Source organism: Nannochloropsis gaditana, assembly GCF_000240725.1.
Source record: "Nannochloropsis gaditana CCMP526 unplaced genomic scaffold scaffold300, whole genome shotgun sequence".
Taxonomy (NCBI): domain Eukaryota; class Eustigmatophyceae; order Eustigmatales; family Monodopsidaceae; genus Microchloropsis; species Microchloropsis gaditana.
Window position 1 is genome coordinate 13,869 of NW_005803653.1, and position 20,790 is coordinate 34,658.

Here is a 20,790-nt window from a genome sequence, read left to right on the forward strand (position 1 = left end):
AGGATGCAAGACAGGCGTCGAACGAGACAAATTGGGGCGGGTCCGAGGGAACAAGAATGAGGAGGGTTGGGATTATCGCATAGGGAAAGACACGGAGTCACCGGAATTGGCCTTAAATTTCATTCACACAGCACACCATCACGCCCAGTTCTGCCTCACTAGTCCTGTCCATACGCTGGAAAGCGCGACTCATGGACGATCCTTGTGCATGCTTTCGAGCTTTCCTTCCGCTTTAGGTGATCCGGTCATTGGGGAGGGCGATATGACAGTGGAACAAGGATAAAACCCGAGGCGGTTGTCTTCCAAGCCACAAAAAAATCCCCTTTTCCTCCACATTTATAGCCACGCTGCCCTTTCCCGCCCACCAAGACACCGAGGTATACGTGACAAGAGAGACAATGCGTGGTGGGCATGCCACTTGTTCGAAGCCCGGGATTTGTGGCAGTGGCTATTGCTTATGCGACGATACGCGGTCTGTAGGCAAAAGCAACAGCAGGTGCCTTGCTTCGTTGGGCAGTGAATGACACATTTTGTGTTCATGCCCCCATGACGAGGGCAAAGAAGTATAGCACGTGGTTCATTAAGAATCATTGCTTCCCATGGAAATAGTGCTTTTGCGTTCTTGCATGTTCAGGGTTGGAAGTTAGGGGCCATAAAATGATCATGATCATGCAAAGAGCTGCGGTTCTTTCCGCACCTCTTGATTATAGCTTCGCAACCGAGCCCAAGCACCTTTAAAACAACCACATAATTACACAGGCTACAACGTGTCGAGGCACTATGGCGTCTACAAGTGATTTGGACGACCAGATCGAACGGCTACGGTACGTGAGGAGGAGTCCCACCCACCAGCAGCTCGACGCGATCTACACCCTCTCATGCTTTTCCTCGGTTCGCTACTCCTTCTAACCATTCATTTTAAAGACGCTGCGAGTACTTGAAGGAACAGGAGGTAAAATTGCTGTGTCAGAAGGCACGGGAAATACTGGTGGACGAGTCCAATGTCCAGAGGGTGGACGCCCCTGTCACCATTTGTGGCGACATTCACGGGCAATTTTATGATCTGATGGAGGTAAGTGTCTAGCAGACACAAGAAAAGATGAAGGGAGACAATGCCTTCGAAACAAGCAGGTGAATGGCGCGTGGGATGTGGCCAGGTTGAAATTTCACTCGTGATGTGTGTGTACGTGATAGATAGGGAGGAGTCTAGACCGTTTATCCTGCGCACGCCCACGAGATGTATACAATCTTCTCGTCACCCTGCCATATCCTTATCTTGCATCCTCCTGATGTTCCTTCCGCCCCTCCCGTCCCCCCTTACAATGCCCGGCAGCTGTTCAAAGTGGGCGGGGACTGCCCAGAGAGGAATTACCTCTTCCTTGGCGACTTCGTGGACCGAGGATACTACTCCGTCGAGACCTTCCTGCTCCTCCTTGCCTTGAAAGTGCGGTACCCGGAGCGGATCACCCTGATCCGGGGCAATCACGAGAGTCGTCAGATCACGCAGGTCTACGGTTTTTACGACGAATGCCTGCGCAAGTACGGCAGTGTGAACGTGTGGCGCTATTGCACTGAGATTTTCGATTACTTGAGCCTCTCGGCTATCATCAACGACAATATTTTCTGCGTGCACGGTGGTCTCAGCCCGTCCATCAACACCATCGACCAGGTGCGGGCGGAGGAAGGGAAGGAGGAAAGGGTATAGGGCGGGGTTCACGGGCACGAGCTTTACTCTGCCTGTGTTTCAAGTGTGAGAGTACAACGGGACAACACCCGCCTCAAAATTGCCCTCTCGTATCCCCTTCCTTTCCATCGTTCCGTCAGATCCGCGTGATTGACCGGAAGCAGGAGGTTCCTCATGAAGGGGCTATGTGCGACCTCATGTGGTCAGATCCTGAGGATATCAGCGGGTGGGGTCTGAGCCCGCGCGGTGCGGGCTATCAGTTTGGGGGTGACGTGGTGGAGAAATTCAACCAAACGAACGATTTGCGTTTGATCGCGCGCGCCCATCAATTGGTAGGTGGCTAAGACGTGACGACGTGAGCTGAGATCGAAGGGAACGTCGATCGCACCGACCTTCTACCTTGAAGAAGTGGCGAGAGTCAGCATAAGCTTACCAACAAGGCAGGAGTTTTCCTCCCATTCTCTGGCTTCTAACCAAACGGCACTCTTCTCTGTTATGGACAGGTCATGGAGGGGCACAAGGAAATGTTCGACAACAAACTTGTCACCATCTGGTCCGCGCCAAATTACTGCTACCGGTGTGGAAATGTGGCAGCAATATTGGAATTTGACGAGCGTTGTGTACAGTCTTTTAAAATCTTCGAGGCGGCTCCACAAGAAGTCCGTGGCATTCCGCAGAAAAATCCAGCGCCAGATTACTTCTTGTAGACTCCGAGGAGATGGAAGGTGGGATAGGCAAGAGGCAAGAGTGGGGATGGAGGCACCATCAGCATGCTTGTAAAGCCAAAGCACGACGGTGGCGCGTGCCGATCGAGTATCTTGTAAGAATAGCTACGATGCATTGATATGAACAGACGTGTCGATGGACAGAACGTGTCTGAGAAGTGTTCAGGGGAGGAGGTACATGAGAGTCGTAAGAAAATTTGTGTGGTAATTCGAGGTCCGACGTACGGTTGGACACATAGAAAAAATCAATTAATTGGCTTATATACTCGATTTAATTAATTATGTCGCTATTGTATATGGCTTGGGAAATTAAAGCTTCGAGTAGTGCGCGTTTCTCCTCATATCTCGTGCATGCTGGGAAGCCGAGGGTGGATGCCTGCTGAGTGCGAGTCGTAGAGTCTACAAAACTACGGGAATACCCAACCATCAAACGCACGCGTCGTCCAAACACCACATCCTGGCGCCCACGCGTCCACTACCTTCAACGAACCTCAGGCCTCCTCCCAAAGAGTGGTCTGCTGGTTGCAAGAGGGCTACCCTCCGGGGGGTACCGAGACGCCCCAGCCGATGATAGCTTTCAGCGGGAAACTTCTTGGGAGGATCGTCTCGCTCTTTTTTGCTTTCAAATGCAAGCGTGCCGGTGCGCAACAGGCGGGTGAGATCATTGCATGTTGGTGTCCATTTTTCGTTCATGCGACGCCCCGCACACGATACAGGTGCCATGAAGGAACGTCCACTGTCGACGCGGATCCCGGAAACCTCGTCTCCGCTCTCAGAGCGAACACTTGTGCGACATGGTCTTGGTGCGTCACCCGCATTGAAAACAAGCCCGGTGGACCAACGCCAGGCTTACACCGTGGGTTACTCCACGCCGAAATCCTACACTAAGGAAGTTTCACCGGAGTTTTTCCAACGTGTATGCGACGCGGACGACCTGTGGACGCGTACACAGGGTGCCATAGCCTTGCTTATGCTTTGGGTGGTGTGGCTTGCTGGTTCCTTCTGTGCCTTCTGGTGGCCTTATCTGGTCTTCAAAGGGTATCACAAAGCTGCCATAGCGACGGCATTAATTATGGCATATCCATACGTGGTGAAAGTCAAGCAATCACCAGCTTTCATACGCTTTATATTGTCGGGTGCTGGTTGGTTCAAGGGTGGCACTTGCCTTTACCTCGAGGAGTCGATGAAAAATGTCGAAACAAGCCAGGTGCGTGTTAGAATGCGTCGTGAAGATATCTGCGATTCCTCTTCATATTTGGGGTCACACTTTGAAGAATAAAGGAAATCGAAGGCAGCATCTGGCCTTTGGCTGCTGGAGGAGGTCTCTATTTTGCAAGCTTCCGTGCTCACACTCGTCATTGTCCTTTCCCCTCAAAACCACGCCAGTCCATCCTCCTTTGCCAGCACCCGCACGGTCTCTTCACATACGGATTCATCCAAAACGGCTCTGCGGCTCGGATCGACGCCCGCCGCCCGGAAATTTACGTCCCCACGGCCTTCCGGCACATGAAACCGAACGCAGTGGCCTTGGTGGAGCCCCTTCTTTTCAAAATCCCACTCATTCGACATTTCATCACCGCCTTTGGCTGTGCACGGCCCGCAACAAAGCATGAAATGCTGCACCTAATGTCTCTTAAAAAGCCTTTGGGGCTGTTGCCGGGCGGCTCGGAAGAGATCATCCTCAGTCACCACGGGCACGAACGCGTCTACATAAAGCACCGCAAAGGCTTCATAAAATATGCCTTGCAGCATGGGTACACCATTTGCATCGGCTATACGTTCGGTGAGGCGGATTCCTACCGGACGTTGGACTGGGCGGTTAAGTTTCGACTCTGGTATCTGCGCCGGTTCCGTGTCCCACTTTTTGCGTGTTGGGGGATCTGGTGGTGTCCGTTGCTGCCGCGGGGGCAGGTAGCTTTGGAAACGGTGGTGGGCAACCCCTTTCAACTTCCCAAGCTCGCGGATCCCAGCAAGGAGGACATCGACAAGTGGCATGGGCGATACGTGGAGTTGCTCGTCGACCTTTTCGAGCGGAATAAGGCCAAATTTGGGTACGGCGAGAGGGTGCTGGAGATCTACTAGAGGATGAAATTGCCAAGGTGTGCATATGTGTAGTCCGGGAAGTGGTGGGTACGTAGACAAATGAGAAAACGGAATGTGTGTGGTGTGCACACCTAACGTCGAGGCTCTTCATGGTACAAAGGGAGGACTAGGCGATACTCGGCATGCATGTGTCAAGATGGATCTATGCGTGTGAAGGTGCTGATACTCAATGATACAGGCCCCTCGAAAGAAGGGCCTGCACCTCGAGGTGCAAATTGGGATCGAATACATATGCGCGAGTTTGTTCATGCATTTGGGTGCGGTCTCTTGGTAGTAAAGGCATGCAAATTTCATCAAAGTAATACACAAAGTCCATTCAGTTCAGATCGAGCAAACCGTGGGCAGCATTCGCGGCATCAAAAGCGCAGAGCTTGAATTTGAGTTGCAGAATTCATGTGCATTCGGGCCAAGTAATATATCAAAACTTGTTTTCATTTGTATTGAAACGATGCTCATCTGTCTGACACCCTCTCCTCTCCATCCAAACAATACTCTGACACCACGTCCCAACGACTTCCCGGCGCCGCGGCGCTCACATATTTCACAAAACGCATCGCCTGGGTCTCCCTCAGCACCAGGCTCAACGCGTTGTGCGCTGCGGATACATTCAAGACCTGATCATCCTCCTCCGCATGCGCCTGTCGTCGGTAGCTCTCAGCGGCCTCGGCGCCATCATTCCCGACCTCCGCCTTGATGTAACAGCCGAAACCGCCCACGTCCCCCGATTCCCACAGTTCCTTTTTCGCCTTGTTGCCGTCATCCACGAAGGCAAGGGTCGCGTCCAACCGAGGGTCCTTGGTGAGAATACCGTAATGCGCCAGAGTGTAGTCAAGGCCGGGACGGAAACGCCGGGCTTCTGTCCTGACCCCGCTTGGAATTGAACCCGTCAAGCGGGCGAGGTACCGGGCAAAGGCTTCCGAGCCAAAGAGGCCACGCAAAGCCGCCATCAAATCCGTGGCCGTCTTTGCTTTTTCCACAGGGTCGCTTGAAAGACCAGTGGCCCCCAAGCGCAGGTAACGCTGTTTGTGGGGAGGGCCTATCAGCTCCCACGGCATCATCGCCAGACCAACCTCGGAGGTTGGCTTCTGCCCCCCGCCCACCCTGTCTGCCTGGTCCTGCGACCGCAACAAGCGTGCAGCTTGCATGGCCACACAGGGCAACAAGAATTCATGCAGCAGTATGCTCTTGTCAGCCTGAAAACGTGCGGCGATCTGCTCGATGGCACCCGGCGTCAGGTAGGTCGGATTGACCCACCTTGCCAAGAGGGGGTTTACAGAATCGGGCCCCGACGCGGTGCGGTGCAAGGCACGTGCCAGTCGAAGGGGTGAGAATGCTTGCGGGGTCTCGTCTTGTCGCATCTGCAGCTGGTTAAGGGAGGCCAACGCCTCGGCGCCCATGGGGGGGTCGTCGGCATGGTACCAGCCGGAAATGCTCAAACGCATCTTCTCGCTGTACACCTCCTCCACTGCGTGGAAACTCTGTCCAGGAAGGACAGTGAAAAATGCCATGGTGTTGGGTTTGGGCGGATGGTTTTGAAGAGGCACCGCCTTCGGGACGCCCAGGGAATCTCCAGAGAGGGGGTAGATCTCCAAGGCTCCTCCGTCCTCTGCTCCCCAGGTCTCATCCGGGTCCGTGAGATAAATGATGAAGGAGATACAACGCGTCCCAATCACGTCATCGTGGCAGAGCAAGTGGCAGCCTTGCGTGTACAGATTGGAGGAGCAATCGGTGCGGTCGGTCAAGGGTCGGCACCCAGTAATCTCCCGCACAAAGGCACGAAATTTCGGGGAATAAATTGCATCACGCAGGGCTAGCAATCGAGGCATCTTGCGTCTTACTTCTGGATCACTCCCGTCTAGATTTGCCAGGTCACCTGTCTGGTACAATTTGAACAAGTCGGTCTCTTTGAAGGTAGCCGCCAGGGAGGTAACCATCTCCTCGCGGAGCTCACGAAAAAACTTTGCCTCTAGCACGTCTTTCACGACACAATGCGGATAACCCGGGGCTGATGGATAGCTCTGCTTTAGTTTCGCAATGTGGGATAGATCCAGCAAGCAATCGTTGAGTGCAGTCACTGCTTCAGCGTTGGATGGTACATCGGATGAACTCTGTGAGAGTGGCGCTGAGTCTACGTCGCTTTTTTTCCTGCGCTTGCGCGACGGAGATCCGGCATCTGCCGTCTTGTCCAGTAAGATATCTGCTTGAAATTCTGCCGATACTGTCATTACAATACGATCAATAGTAGGACTGGCGTGTTGGCTTGTGGATGGAGGGGTGTACTCCTCCAGGGTCCTAGGGGGGGTGAGGAGGTGATAAGAACGAGCAAGATGTTAATTGTACCACTATGTGACTTGTCGACAAAATTTACGGGCGCTCTAGTGCGTGTCCATGGTCTCGTATCATGTCCCGTGGTTTCGTAAAGTAAAGCACGGTTCCCTGGCCAGTTGAGGACAGCATTGCCGTCCCAGCACCCCTCCCCCCTCGCGGCGGCGACTTAACATGCACCAGTACGATACTCCTGTCAGCTTCGAGGCGTGTCCCCGGGCGGAACGAGCGAGGTGTCGTCATGAAGCCTTTGTTTTTGAGGCTTTGACGTTGCTCCTCGACACGGTGTTGCGACCGGTCATGTACGGGGGGGGGGGGCGCACCATTTTTTCACTGAGGGGGCCGAGAATCGTTTAATTCTCTCGCTCGGCCATATGGATGAGACCCGCGTGCTTTGTTCTAAGGCTCAACGACGTGACACTCTTCACTCCTTTCGTAACCACATCGTGGCTACCAAACACTCATGCTCATGAGCCTGCATGCGCAGTCACAGGCTGGATCATCCATTGTGGCCGCGGGATGAGAGGTCGTTCCTCCTCGTAGCGCCTTGAAATTTCCCGCTCAAAACAAGGTTTCAATAAAGTGGCTGCCGCCTCCGACGGAGGGAGCAAAGTTGAAAATCTGTAAGCGAGGCTTCCACGGGTGCAAGCAAGGCTTTCACGGGCATCTGTACTGTGTGGTATTATGGTTACAGGCAGCCATCAACGCCGAGATGAGTCGGGGCCTGAGCTCCTATCCATGATGAACTGGGCTGCTCATTTTCGCCTGTACAGTGAGCTTGAGGCCCTGGCTTATGCAGCTCTCAACGCAGGTGTCTACCTGCAGCCCGATTCCCCCATCGGTCATCGAGTGTTTTTGGCAGGATTGGAGGACATTCTAGACAAAGCCGTGGACGAGCATGACTTCGCGGCCGTATTGGACACACTTCAAGACGCCGCAAACTGGCTCCTCAAAGCGGTGTCAAAGCAGGAGTTGTTCGACCTTCGCTTGAAAATCCGTCGGCAGATGGTCCTCTCCCCGTTGCGGAAAGTGTTCTCTGCAAACTCAGAGGTCGCCGTGCCGAGTAGGGTGGCAGACTTGGACATGGACAAGTATTGGACCCTCCTGGATGGGACCTTCCCACTGGAGACAACGCGCCGGGCATCGCTTTCCGCGGAGCGAGGCGATTCCCTGGCCAGTCCTGGGCTTCGTGAAAATTCCTACGAGAGGGTGGTGGAGGCCAAAGAACGAAAGCAGCTCTTGGATGTGCAGGATGAGACGCGCCCGGGCGGGGGAGCCGACATTCATAAGGTCCTCTACCTACTCAAGACCTACTCTCGTGAGGGTTTCACGGCCGAGGTCCGCGAATTCACCCGGCGTGTGGAAGCCAGGCTTTTAGAGCCTCCCGAGCCTCTCTCGGAAGATCTAGATGGGGGAGGGACGCCATCGGGGGCATTGGGAAACGATCCAAGGCTGCTTGCATCGGCCCCCGCCCACATTCAACGCCGCCTTGGAGACTGGACCCGTACCAGTGCGCTTGTTAGCAACGAGGCAGAGCGGGAGGCGACAGAGGTCAAACTACGCGCCCACGCGCAGATTCTCCGGTATACTCTCGAGGCAGGGCAGAGAGGTGGTCCCGGGGGGCGCCAGGAAGGGGAAAGGAAGGGCGAAGGGGCAGAAATGGGGTCGGAGGAGGAAGAAGCGGAGGCGGAGGCGGCGGAGGAGGAGGGCATGGCGGAAGGAAGAAGAAGAGGGTCATCGTCCAATCAAGGAATGGACGCGCGGCGTCTCGCGAAGAATCTGAGGCGAAGTACCAAGGTGTTGCGGGAAGGACTGAGCCAGCGGGGACTGTTGAAGATTCGCGGTACGGTTGAGGGAGGGGAGGGCATGTCGGGCGCAGAATTGGCGCCCGGGCACAAAAAGCGCCTGTACGATGCGACCCGCGCCGGTCGATCCATCACTTTTGAGGACAGTCAGTACGTGGGGGACGACAGCGATGAGGAGGGACAGCGTGCGCGCGAGAGAGAAAAGCCGGGGAATACTGCGGCTGCCACCCAGAGCAGGCAGCTTGCGCGAGAGAATCGGTTGGCCAAGGCCTCGGCAGCAGCAGCAGCACGGTTGGCAGAGCGCAGCAATGCGCTTCACCAGAGAGGAGAGCATGCACAGAACCAGGTTCCATTCCCTTTAAAAACGCGTAATCCAGGGGAGGAGTACCCTGAAGAGGACGGTGAAAAGGAGGCAGAACAGCAGGAAGAAGGTGGAAAGAGGACAGGCGAGGCAACAGGGGCGCCTTGCGGCGATACGGTCCTCGAAGCTGACGAGACAAGGCAGGGTCAGGGTCGCGGACGGGGGACGAAGGATCGAGGCGGAGAACGGAAGCGAACAGTGGCTTCGAAAAGGAAATTGCGCTTGGCCATCGACAATTCAGGGCGGAGCAAGCGCCGACAGCCCAAGACGCATCGCACGTCATGGTCCCAGGAGGAAGTGGGTGATCTGAAGCGAGCCGTGCTCCACGATGGAATGAAAGGGCGGTGGGCGGACATCCTGAACAGCCCTTCTTATACTCATCTGGACTTCAATCTGCGGACAAGTGTAGATCTGAAGGATAAGTGGAGAGGTTTGGAGCGGAAGGCGGCTTCCAAGGGGCTTACCGTCGCAGAAGTCGACTAAAATCAGAGACAAAGCAACCAGCGGACCGCTGTACAAGACGCTTACGACAAAAGTAGAGGCGTGAAGTCATGCAAAAAATGTGAAAATCCATCCGGTCGTGAAAGTCACTTCTTTTTAAATTAGGTTGCTTGACCAATCACAAGCTTTTCTTTAGACATATCTGCTCACAAGCCTGGAGCCTCCACCACTTCTCGTTGCTTTGTGGGGCCACCTTGCCTCCCACCTACGAACAAGTTTATATATCCGCTTCGTTTCAAACGAAGGGAAGTCAAACACTAGGGTGTTATCGTCTCTGAATAGGTCTGCATATGATTGCAAATTCCAAAACCGCACTGCCGTATTATAATGAAAGGTACCCGCCTCCCATCCGAGTTCTACCGAAGCTTTGCGGCCTCATTTCACACTTTTCAATCATAGGCCTGTCCACGTCGTCTTTATATAAGTCCACAGCTTCCAAAATGAGCTGCCACTACAATTTAAGTCTTTTTCGATTATTAGTAAGTGGCGACACCTCTTTCTCGTTCTTGCTCGCTTACAATACCAGGAGGACGTTGTTGTTGGCCAAAGCTTTCTCGCGGCTGCTGTTGGGTATAGATTTGTTGAGGTCGCTGACCCCCATGTGTTTGGGCTTGGGCCTGACCACGGGACCACTGCTGAGCCTTGACTTCTTCCTCCGAGGGCACAGCGGTGTAAAAATGTTTGAAGAAAGTCTCATACAACAAGGGTCCTACAACGCCAGCGATAATAGGCGCTACCCACCAGATCCAGTGGTGCGTCCATCGCCCACCGATTATGGCGGCACCGATACTTCGCGCAGGGTTGATGGAGCACCATGTGAAAGGTACAAGGAAGAGATGGGCGGCTGTCACAGCAAGCCCAATTTCCAAAGGGGCCAGGACGTTAACGTGGTCTGAACTGTAGCGGCGACGTCGGTCATAGGCCACCAAAAAGGCAAACACCACTAGTAGGGTCCCCATGATTTCGCCCAAAAGCGCTGCACGCCAACCGACATTGAGACGATTAACGCCACCGCTGACCGCACGAAAGCTCCCAGGATTCATGGCTCGTGCCATCGCAGCGCCGGCGATCGCTCCCACAATCTGGGCACCCCAATAGCACAATGCACGCAGCAATGTGATGCGGCTGTTTAACATCGTCGCTAACGTCACGGCTGGGTTCATGTGACCTCCTAGTAAAAAGAAAGTGTATATTTCATCAGCATAGGGAGAACAAGATGGGTATGAAAGGCAAGCCCAAAACTATGAAGCCACAAGCATGAAACGTGATATCAACGTATCCTCTGGACTGCACGCACCGGACACGCTGTGGAAAATCCAATTTAAGACACCGTATGACAACCCAGCTGAAAGAGCCACTCGTAGGATGCCTGTTTCGGTCAGATCGCCCTCCTGGATGCTGACCCATGTCTGTGCGAAAAGTGAAAAGAGTGCAATCACCGCTGACGAACTACAATGTTGCCGTGAACGAGCAAAATGCTTTAGGTTCATTTCGTGGTATCAGAAACACCTAGCACTATTATAATGACATACCGAAAGGAGGAAAAAGGTGAAAGCCGCGGTGGCGCTACCCTCCGCCAATACAGCGCGCCACAGCAATGGATCTCTAGGTATGTAGAAAGGTGATGTCCCACTGAGCACCGAGGTTCAAATTTGGAGAATATAGGACAGCGACCTAAGAAATCCCGCTTTCCCATTAAAAGTGATTTACTCACTCCCATTCTGTATTGTTGTAAGCCAAGCCGACCTTCCAGTCCTCCCAGAAGCCAGAAAAGCTACGAGGATACCTCTCGCGCCCGCTGCCTGCTGGAACTCCCTGTGTTTCCTGGAACTGAAACAGTAATCGAGCCAAAAGTCAAAACCGTTGACATGAAATTTTACTGGACCACTCCCGGAAGTGGTGGTGAACATGTTTCTACCCCATGCTTCGGGTACCCCTTCAACCAGGCATACCTCCTGCCCCTCATATCCGGAACAATACGCGCGGCCTTCTGTCCCACGGCCGCCATAGCCTGCTTCCTTGTGCTCCCAGCCTTCCTCCGTGTCGAGACGTGGAAGTGTACCACCCCGCTCGCCGCCCATGCCCGTTGCCGCCTTCACACGCTCCATTTTTAATATACGTCTTTAAAAACAAATCCTTCTCATTTTTATTTTTATAGAAGGGGAGAAATGATTGGTTTAACACATGCCAAGTATAATAGGGCTCAACGTCCTTTGGAAAGTCGACAAGGAACCTTCTCGGCACTGGGCACGTTATCATGTCGCCTTGACACTTGGAAAGCTTTGTGGCTATATCCTACAGCCATTTTTTCTTATTATGTGATGCATGCCAGTGTTCTGCTGCCATCACTGCTGCCGTCACAGAAATTTCTTTTTTTCTCAAAATTACGTGTCCGAAAAGATAGGTTTGCAAAATCTTCTTCGAAATCGTGTTGATGACCGGAAGAGGAGGAAGTTAACGGCGAGGGAGTGGGGTATAATGCATGGGCCGTACGTTAAATTTTATCCCCGACGTGAAGTCCGGCATTATGGAGCTGCGTCGCAATATGTTCCTTTGAGACCCTACTTTCCCAGAACAGATGTATTGAGACCCTACTTTCCCAGAACAGATGTATTTTTGGCAAGATCTTTGACATCGAATTCGCAGGGAAGCACTCTTAATAAAAGCTGCAAGCAGTGGAAGATGTCAGTGGAGCATCACGATAGCCACGCTTACATTTCCCCCTCCAGTTTAAATTCCGGAAACCTCTTGGTCCAAGCTTGAACACGTCAGTTCTGGACGACACCTTTATTCTGCAATGGCGATGCTGCTGATTAAAGGGGCGCAAAGCTGAAAGCGAATCATTTCTGCATAGTATTTTGCATCTTATGGTTCCCTTAAAAAATAGTATAGATGCATCTGCCTAGCGGCTTCTCAGAGAACAAGAAGCTCCGTGAGTCTGCCTAAGTAGTTTTATTCGAGGGGAATGGGGTTTCATACCTGAAGGCCATGACAACCTCAGTAAATTGTGTTCTACGAGAGGCAACACCACCGTCCATCTAAAATAAAAAGATGATAAAAAGATGCGAGATTGAACAAAAACGTCCGCAGGTTCTTACAATGCTTATTCTTTGCCATTTAGTGGCGTTGTGAGTTTCGCCAAATCAATTTTTGGTGGATCTGCTGGTCTGTACAAAAGATATGTATGACCTATGACCTGCACAAGCTCTGCTTTCACTGCCTCTGCCATAAGTAATCCGACGGCTTTGGCCTCTTTCTTCTTTTGAGCGAAAAGAACGCGAACATTAATCTGCATATCATGAGAACAGCATGGTGTGAGATATTTTTATAAATAATCGAACTAAGAAAGAACCATCTGTTACTCATATACTCTCATTTACTGCGATGGCTTACCAGCTCATGTGCCCGCAGGGCCGATTCTACCTCAATGCAAAAGCCTTCGATTGGAGGAGACTCTGATTGTTGCATCGTAAAAAGAGATTTGTTTGCCTTTTTACGTCCTGCGTGGACAGTTTGGAACATATTGTAATGATAAGCAGCAAAATTCAAGGTACATCGACTCACAGAGGGATGGAAGGTCGCATGAAAAAAGATAGTCATCAAGTGATCACTCCTGAAGACATTATCGCCATATTACACGTTACTTCACGAGACACGAGTGAGGACCGCAATTAGAGCGCTGGTAAGGACTCTCGCATGACGGAGATACTATGCTAGCGACACACAGACGCACCTGCCAGTGCCCTGAGGGCACGTCGATGCTTGCCTTTGAATGCTGGCAGGGACTCAGACGTTGGCTCACTTGTTGACATGCTGGTGCTAATTTCGTCAATCTCACCATCACTCTCCTCTCCATCATCGATTTCACTGCCGTCAAAGTTGGATCCCAGTGCGGCCAAGGCCCGGGAGGTTAAAGGCGGAAGAAAAGCAAGAGCACACTGCCGACCTACATCATATGGGAGGACGTAAATTAGGCGGCTTCGCACAGATTTTTTTAAAAATTGAGTATGCCACTCCACGTAGCACACATACATACCTGACAACTGCAACGTGAATGCTTCCCATCTACCTGATGTCGCAGGTCGCCCCGCTCGCAAGAAAAAGCTGGTACCGCTTTCCATCCATAGCCACCAGACAAACAGCAATCGGTGTGAAAACAGACCCATGATATTTTGACTGTATAATTAAGTAATTGAATGATGCGTATGCGTGAATGTGTGAAAAACATCGAGAGTTCAGGCAAGAAATAGGGGGATAGAACAGAGGAGTGGTTGAATGCGCGAGAGGGCCGATGAGCAGCCTGAGCCTTCGGAAGCTTTACCCGCTTTTTTGGGCACGAAATGCGACCATAGAGCCTCCGATGTCTCATACAGTCTACCCTATGTATCATGCGGCCGAGGTGGACATATCCCTATGCACCAAGTGTAAAATTTTGTGCTTCTCGACGGGGGGAGTTTCCCAGCGTCATCAAGGCTCTGGGATCGTCATCGGACTAGCCCTCCGGCGTCTTTTGACCCTCGCTCATCATTGCCACCCGTTCCTTCCTACGCGCTACAGTTTGTTCCCGTAGCAGTAGAGGTGATTTCTTGCCTGCCATGTCGGAGGAGGAGGTGGTCACCGGCGACGAGGCTCCTTCGGGCTCGGGACACAGAATTAAGATCAAAATGACGAACGAAGGCCGTGTCCTAGAAGAAAAAGGTCCCTCAAAAGGGATCTCTCCTCTCTCCCCTCTCCCGCCTCCGCATGAAGGCCCAGCTGGAGGCAGCGTGGATGGGAAGCATGAGCTAAACAAGGTGGAAACAGCCCCCGAAACCTCGTCTGGAATGTACGTGCGCGGAGGGGAGGGACAGAAGACTGAGGGTATCAATGACGTTCACGTTTACCCGTTCCATCACATGCTGTAATCAAATCACCTCTTAGACGAATATTTCCTGCTTTCATTTAAGCATTGAACAGAATGATTTTGGACGGAATTTGTTGAGGAGAAAATCAGATGCTTGCCTGTGGGATAGGCATCATAGTTCACAAACCATTGTTCTGGCATTCCCTGTCGGCTCAACGCATTCCACCCCTAGTCAACTTCCTTCACTTTGTTACGTCGCATGAGCCATATACAGACATGCCATTTACCTCATTACAGCTCTCCCACAATCCCCTCTCCCCCCAGACCTGCTTCTTCCCCCGGAACAGAGCCAGCCGGCAGCACGCTGTCACTACCATTGGGCCGAGCAGATATCGAGCACAGCATTTCCTCGGAGACTGCGGAGGGAAGAAACGAAGGAAGGCCCCTGTGTGCGGAGACCTTGGCGTCACCCGAGAGCACGCCCGCTTCGACGGCCCCCCCCAAGAAGAAGACCAGCAAGGCCAAAAGGCAGCGCGCTCCTGGCCCCGGAACAGCTCCCGTCGAGCCTACATCCCTCCCTGTGGCCGACGTGGAAACACAGCAGGTGACCGAGGAATCCTCCTCCGGCCCTTCCCCTTCCTGTGCTCCGCCCTCCGCCCCCCCCCCCGGAAGCCATGGCCACCTCCGGAGGCAACAGCCCCGACACGGGCAGCAGGGGTGAGGACAACGCCGGCGGTGGTAGCGACCGAAGGAAAGGCTTGGCTCGTAGCGGACTGGTGTGTCAGCACGATTCTCAGTGCATGGAGCCCCGCACGACCAAGGACCGAGGGGGGGGATTGCACGTTTTCTGCGCCCGACACAAAGAGGAGAAACAGAAAGCCTGGAGGGAGGCGGCGATGCGCTACCGGCAGCGGAAGCGTTTGGAGGTGTATTGGGAGCAAGGCAGGGGCGAGGCGGAAGAGAAAGGGCAGGGGGAGGGTGCGTTCCAGCATGGGAATGGCAACAAACGACTGGGAGGCCCCCCACCACCGGAGTACCCCCCCCCCTCCACCGCCCACGCCCAGGACGGAGGTGTCCAGCACCAGCCGTTCGCCCCCCGGCTTTGGGGGCAACGGGCACCCCTTGCCTCCCTCCCTCCCTCCTTGGGCCCCGCGTCCCTCCCTCTGAAAGTTCCCACGCCGACGGCGTCGGTCAGGGAGAAGGTCTCGCTCGCTCGCAGTCCGTGCAGGAGGTAGCCGTCACCGGGCAACCTCCCCCTCCGCCCTCCCTCCCTCCATTGGCACGCACAGGCTCGCCCCGCGACCCTGCCCCCGCGCACGCGCCTTCCGCCGTTCTCCCTCCGGCCTCGGCCATTCCCCCCGGGAGTTGGCCGTTTTTCTGGTGCCAACGGGAAATGATGCGGTACGTGGCAATGGAGACCCGCCAGGCGATCAAACGCGACTTTGACGATTTCTCGCAGGGCCGCCCCAGCTTTCGGTCCTTTGCCATCCAGCACCGGTTGAGCTATGAGCTGAACGCCGCGCCCCGTCGGTGTCGGGTGAAACCCTTGATGGGGGGCCTCTTAGGGGTGCGCCTTTACGAATTGGAGAGCTTCGCCTGGTTCGCGCCCCTGTTGGATTTCTTGGCGGCGCAATGGTGGGAGGTGGCCGTGATCATGTTCTGCGAGGAGGTCCGGCGGGAGGAAGGGGCTCAGGAGCGGGGGAGGTTGGAGGCGTACCTGAAGGAAGCAGGGAAGAGCCTGGCGCGGCGGCGGGCGGTCATGACGTCCTTGATTGGTTCGGTGCATCTCCGGAGTTACGACCAGGCGGAGACGCAGGTGGGCCGGCTGGGTCCTCGGTACGGGCATCTGATGATGGTTTTGAATATCCATGGGAACGGAGAATTGGTGTTTCGGAGGGTGAGGGAGAGGAGGAAAGGGAGGGGCACGGAGGGGGATGGGGGAGGAGGGGGGAGGAGGGGGGCAAGGGGGGGAACGAAAGGAAGGGAGGAAGGGAAGGACGGAAGCCGTGTGGAGGACGGGGAAGGAAAGGAGGGCGAGGAGGAAAGGGGCGTGTTGGAGGCAGGAGGACAGGGGGGGGGGCGAAGAAAAGAGGGAGGGAGAAGGTGAGAAGGAGGGGGAGAAGGAAGAAGTGGAGGAAGAGGAAGTGCTGCGCCTCCCCTTGAAATCGGGCGACGTGTACTGCTACACAGGAAAGTATCGGTATGGGTGTGCGGAGCGTGTGGAATTGAATGCGAAAGCCTCGCCATACCGATGTTTTATCGCCTTCCGGTTCTGGATACCCGGGCGGGAGTGGCTGGTTCGGATGAGTAAGGCGGAGGGGGCGAGTGAGGGAGGGGCGGACGGCAGGTTTGTCGGCTGGCGGAAATTGGAGAAGGAAGACAAAGAGAGAGACACCAGGTGGGGTCAAGGGAATAAAACTGCGGCTCGCCCCAGCTACGCCGGCTTGAGTCGCGTGCTGTCCGAGGCCGACGGAGGAGGGGGGGAGGGCGGGAAGGGGAAAGGGAAGGGCAAAGGGAAAGGGAAGGAAGGACAGGGCGAGTCGAGGGCCGAGAAGGGGAAGGAAACGGCTGATAGGGAACGAGGGGGAGCGATGGAGGTGGAGGAGACATCGGTACCGGAGCCATGTGCTGCCTTAGGCAAGGAAGTTGAGAGACAAGGCGATGTGGAGGAGGAGAGGGAGGGAGAGGGAGCGACGGAGATGGTGGCGATGCAAGTGTAGGAGGGGAGGAAGGGGAAGAGAGGCGAGAGCAGGGAGGAAATGATGGCCGGGGGGGAAGGAGGAAGGGCATGAGGAAGGACAAAAACGGGGGGAGGGAGGAATGGATCCTGTTTCTCTCGACGGGAAGGAAGAGAGGGTTGGTCGAGCGCAGTGCCCAGAAAGAAAGAGGGAGCAACGTAAGGGAGGGAGGAAGGGATGAAGGACGAGTGAGAGCACGTGACTCTACTGTTACAAAAGGCCCGGACCTGGCGCGCCTCCCCAAAGAGATATACATACTATACAGGGGGGGCGGTGGCGGATGTTCAAATGCCAGGGGGTGCACGGAAAATACAAAGGAAAGCAACATGCGGCGTGTGCGTGAAGGGGAGGCAAGGGGAGACCCTCTGGTTTCCACCCGGTCTCGCGGCGGTCTCGCGGGCTGCGTGCCCACGGCCCACACGTGGTGCTGTCAATGCTCTACCTCGCTCACCCCTTCGGGAACATACTTCTCTTTCTACCAGCCGGACCGGACTGATGAATTTTTGATGGCTTCGGCAAGCTTTTTCACCCTATATGGCCCAACAACGCGGCGCGCATTGCTCTGAGCTTGGGCTCTGTGTTATCACACCCGCTCCAAGCACGCTGCATTGGAAGCTGTACCTCTGTTACCCCTTTCACTTCTCACCACTCTATCGCATCCTATCCTCCGCCCTTCCCCGCCTCCCGCGGTAACAGGGCCTTTTCACACACTCCAAGACCTCAGCGAGGTTTTTCCCGTCCATCGTAGGCCCGGTGCCTTCAGATCTTCTGTTTCTCTTATCTTCCCTCCCCACGCGCCTCCAACTTTTGCCCACCTCTCCCTCACCCCCCGTCCCTTCACGCATCCTTCATCGGCGCTCTGTCACGGTAGAGATAGTACTGCGCTACTAGCGCCCCATTGAAAATGAACGCCGCCACACAACTAAGGAGGTATAGAGTATTTTGAAGCTGGACCATGGTTGTGAAGATGCGGGCCACGTTGCCGACGGCCTGGAGGATCAAGGTGGATGGCGCAAGCTCTCCCGTGCTCTTGTTGCGGTAGTTGAGAAGGAGCTGTGGCACTCGACTGAAATTCAAGAGAGGGATCGAGACGGTCTGAAGAATCGATACAAGTAGCATCGGGGCGAGGGGGCTAATTGTGTACGCAAAAAATAGCGAAGCAAGGAGGAGGGAAAGGGCAAGGATGGGAGGACTGGGCTCATCCGAGTACAGGGAGATACCAGCCATGATCACGACGTTCTGCAGCACAATGAAGACGGTCTCGCCGTAGGTGGAGAATGGGAAGGCGTTTCGGATGGAAAAAGCCAGCGACATGGCTATTCCTATGGTTTCCAGGATGTACATGGAAGATGAAAGGCCTGCAGCCGATTTCTTGCGAAAAATGCGCGCGGCCTGGGGGAGCTTGAAGAGCATCGAGCCAGCAATGACGACATACCCAGTGGTTCTGCTCAAGAGAGTGAGGAAGTCGAAGCCCTTGCCAGGGGCGGCGGGGATCGCTACACCACCTCGGCGAAATAAAATTGGTGCAATGGAGGAAATAGATGAAGGAGCGGCAGCTAAGGAGGAGGATGGGAGAGGGCGGTTCGAGACAGGCATCCCTGTTCCGACATTCAAGACGTGATGATGTGGCGCGGAGCAAAGCGAGGCCAGCATGGGAGTTTTCCAAGGTCGTAGCCCACCATGGATTGTAGATTTAAAAACATTTTGTGGGCCTGTGGCAAAAGCACGGGTAGTGCTGCTAACAGCCAGGGCCACCAAAGCCAAACCAAAGATTCGAGCCATTGAACAGGCCACGGGCGTAATCGTGCAACAACCAAAGCCAAACCGACTGTCTCCGACTATTGCAAGGCTGTGAAAAAAAATTGGCGGATTTTCAATGAGAAGCCCTTTCATCCCCGGCTGCGCACGATTTTTCAATTCAATAACATTGATGGGCAGTTGCCAGGTCAAGTGAAAGTGTTGAAGGGTTCTGGCGATGACGTACCAGCCATCCCTCTCCTCCAAGCGTGTGCCCCGCCCGTCGTCCCGCCTCGACCACCCCGCGGTCAGCCAGGCAAAATAGGAGGGGCCACTCTCATACATGCCACGGTACTTTCAGGCTGCATGGCTGCGATATCATGTTGGCCGGGGTATGTACTTCGGCCTACGTGCGGACATACTGTCTCGTTTGGCAGGGTCCCTCCGGGGCACTACTGTGGCTTCTGCGCCTTGCCCCAGCCTTTATCGCGGGGCGCTAGCCCTGGCACTTTCCACATTAATACATTGGAGGAGACTGCGGCTAGATGTGAATCATGCCTATGTATTTTATTTCGTGACAAACGTTATTTCCTCTCTTGGCAAGGTTTTACAAGGATGGTGTCTCCTAGTGTGTCACCAGGCGGATACTTTGGAAGGACCCCTAAACTGGACGTCCGAAGCGTTCTGTCCCCTCCCCCGCTCGATAAAGAGCTAACTATCACCTTGCGTTACCCACTCGAAGAAGTAGAAGTTACGGACAAAATTTGCATTGCTTCAAGACGCGACTGACTTTCCATCCCTCACGCTATCCGGCCTCTTCCCCTCCAACTCTTGCAGCGAGTCGCAAGGCCTCATGACGCTGTGGACGAGTCCCGTCCCCATGCACATGGCAGGCAAGCAGGTGACAGCACCGCGCATGGAGACCGCGGTTCAAGACGGGGAGCCTTCCAACACAGTGTCGGTAGTACTCGCTTCCGGCGCAGGCGATGGGGCGGGTAGCAACCTGGGCAGCGGTGCATCGAACAATTTTACTCACAGCAACAGCAGTGCGAGCGGCAGTACGACCAGTACTGCTCCCCACCAACGACGACAAACACTAGCTAATGTCCCATCTGCCGCCGAAGTGCATGGTAGGCAGGAGAAGTGGCTGGAATTTGCACCAACTTCTCCCCAGCGCCGTGCTTCCTTTGTGGACGAGCCGGGAGTTGTGGATGGGAACCCCTTTGAGATCTTTAAGGAGCCTGCGCGGGCTGACCATTTTGGAAGTCAAAGTTTTTACGAAGCAGGGGCATCCTACTCGGCGAAGCAACATGCCCCGCCTCCTTCTGCAGCATCCTCGGTAGTGTCCCGCCCTGCCTCGGCGACTCGCCTGACTGCGTCGTCCATCCCACTGGGCCCGGAGAGGCTTGACTCGAGCTACCGCCCTTCTTCCAGCACAGGCAATCCATTCTGCGAAGCTCCTTTGAGCCCGATTCGCTACAACAAGCCCATTGCCAAGGTGGAGCTCTCCCCTCAGAGCACCGCCTTGTCGGCCGTGGCGTTCTCAGCGCTTGACCCTCTGAAACGCACAGAATCGCCGACCGCATCTGTGCCCTTGGACCAGCTCAAAATCTCGGCCTACAACCGGGAACAGGAGGTGCTGGCGGCGGCAAAGGCTGCAGAAGAGCAAGGGAAGCAGTTTCAGGAGCCAGAACACTACAGACGACAACTGCAGCTGCAGCAGCCACAGCCCACAGCACATTTCCAACAGGACTTGCCACAGCCACAAGGACAGGCGGAACAACCACACCCACAGCAAGGGGACTGGAGCGCGTGGTCCATGCAGCAAGGTGTGCTTCAGGCCGCCAGCCAAGCCCAGCCTGCGTCGTCCACGGAATGGGATGCTTTCGGTGCTTCTCCGACGGTCTTCCCGCAAAAGGCACCGCCCTCGCAGCCGACCTTCGACAACAACTTTGGGTGGCAATCCAT

General features: G+C 54.7%; 6 protein-coding genes across 6 annotated transcripts; 3 read left to right on the forward strand and 3 right to left on the reverse strand.

The window, feature by feature from the left end:
* Nucleotides 1-720: 720 nt before the first annotated feature.
* NGA_0111900 (serine threonine-protein phosphatase 4 catalytic subunit) lies at nt 721-2,674 on the forward strand. The gene is made up of 5 exons (XM_005855066.1): nt 721-824; nt 925-1,072; nt 1,334-1,699; nt 1,825-2,016; nt 2,188-2,674. The coding sequence occupies exons 1-5, from the start codon at nt 781-783 to the stop codon at nt 2,389-2,391; spliced, it is 954 nt and encodes a 317-aa protein (XP_005855128.1). The 5' UTR covers nt 721-780; the 3' UTR covers nt 2,392-2,674.
* Nucleotides 2,675-3,599: 925 nt separating this feature from the next.
* Nucleotides 3,600-4,491, forward strand: NGA_0112100 (diacylglycerol acyltransferase family protein; the record flags this gene model as incomplete). The annotated part of the gene is made up of 2 exons (XM_005855068.1): nt 3,600-3,616; nt 4,024-4,491. The coding sequence occupies exon 2, from the start codon at nt 4,024-4,026 to the stop codon at nt 4,489-4,491; it is 468 nt and encodes a 155-aa protein (XP_005855130.1). The 5' UTR covers nt 3,600-3,616.
* A 473-nt stretch (nt 4,492-4,964) lies between these two features.
* Nucleotides 4,965-6,806, reverse strand: NGA_0112200 (hsp90-like protein; the record flags this gene model as incomplete). The annotated part of the gene is made up of 1 exon (XM_005855069.1): nt 4,965-6,806. The coding sequence occupies exon 1, from the start codon at nt 6,735-6,737 to the stop codon at nt 4,965-4,967; it is 1,773 nt and encodes a 590-aa protein (XP_005855131.1). The 5' UTR covers nt 6,738-6,806.
* A 6,432-nt stretch (nt 6,807-13,238) lies between these two features.
* On the reverse strand, nt 13,239-13,684 carry NGA_0112300 (uncharacterized protein; the record flags this gene model as incomplete). Its single annotated transcript, XM_005855070.1, has 2 exons — nt 13,541-13,684; nt 13,239-13,450 (listed from the first exon to the last, which is right to left on the reverse strand). Coding segments are annotated over exons 1-2 (342 nt in total), but the record flags the coding sequence as incomplete, so codon positions are not given.
* A 415-nt stretch (nt 13,685-14,099) lies between these two features.
* Nucleotides 14,100-15,183, forward strand: NGA_0112000 (uncharacterized protein; the record flags this gene model as incomplete). Its single annotated transcript, XM_005855067.1, has 2 exons — nt 14,100-14,329; nt 14,672-15,183. 2 exons carry the CDS (start codon nt 14,100-14,102, stop codon nt 15,066-15,068), a joined length of 627 nt encoding a protein of 208 aa, XP_005855129.1. The 3' UTR covers nt 15,069-15,183.
* A 2,739-nt stretch (nt 15,184-17,922) lies between these two features.
* NGA_0112401 (mannose-p-dolichol utilization defect 1) lies at nt 17,923-18,681 on the reverse strand (the record flags this gene model as incomplete). The annotated part of the gene is made up of 1 exon (XM_005855071.1): nt 17,923-18,681. The coding sequence occupies one exon, from the start codon at nt 18,679-18,681 to the stop codon at nt 17,923-17,925; it is 759 nt and encodes a 252-aa protein (XP_005855133.1).
* Between the last annotated feature and the right edge of the window lie 2,109 nt (nt 18,682-20,790).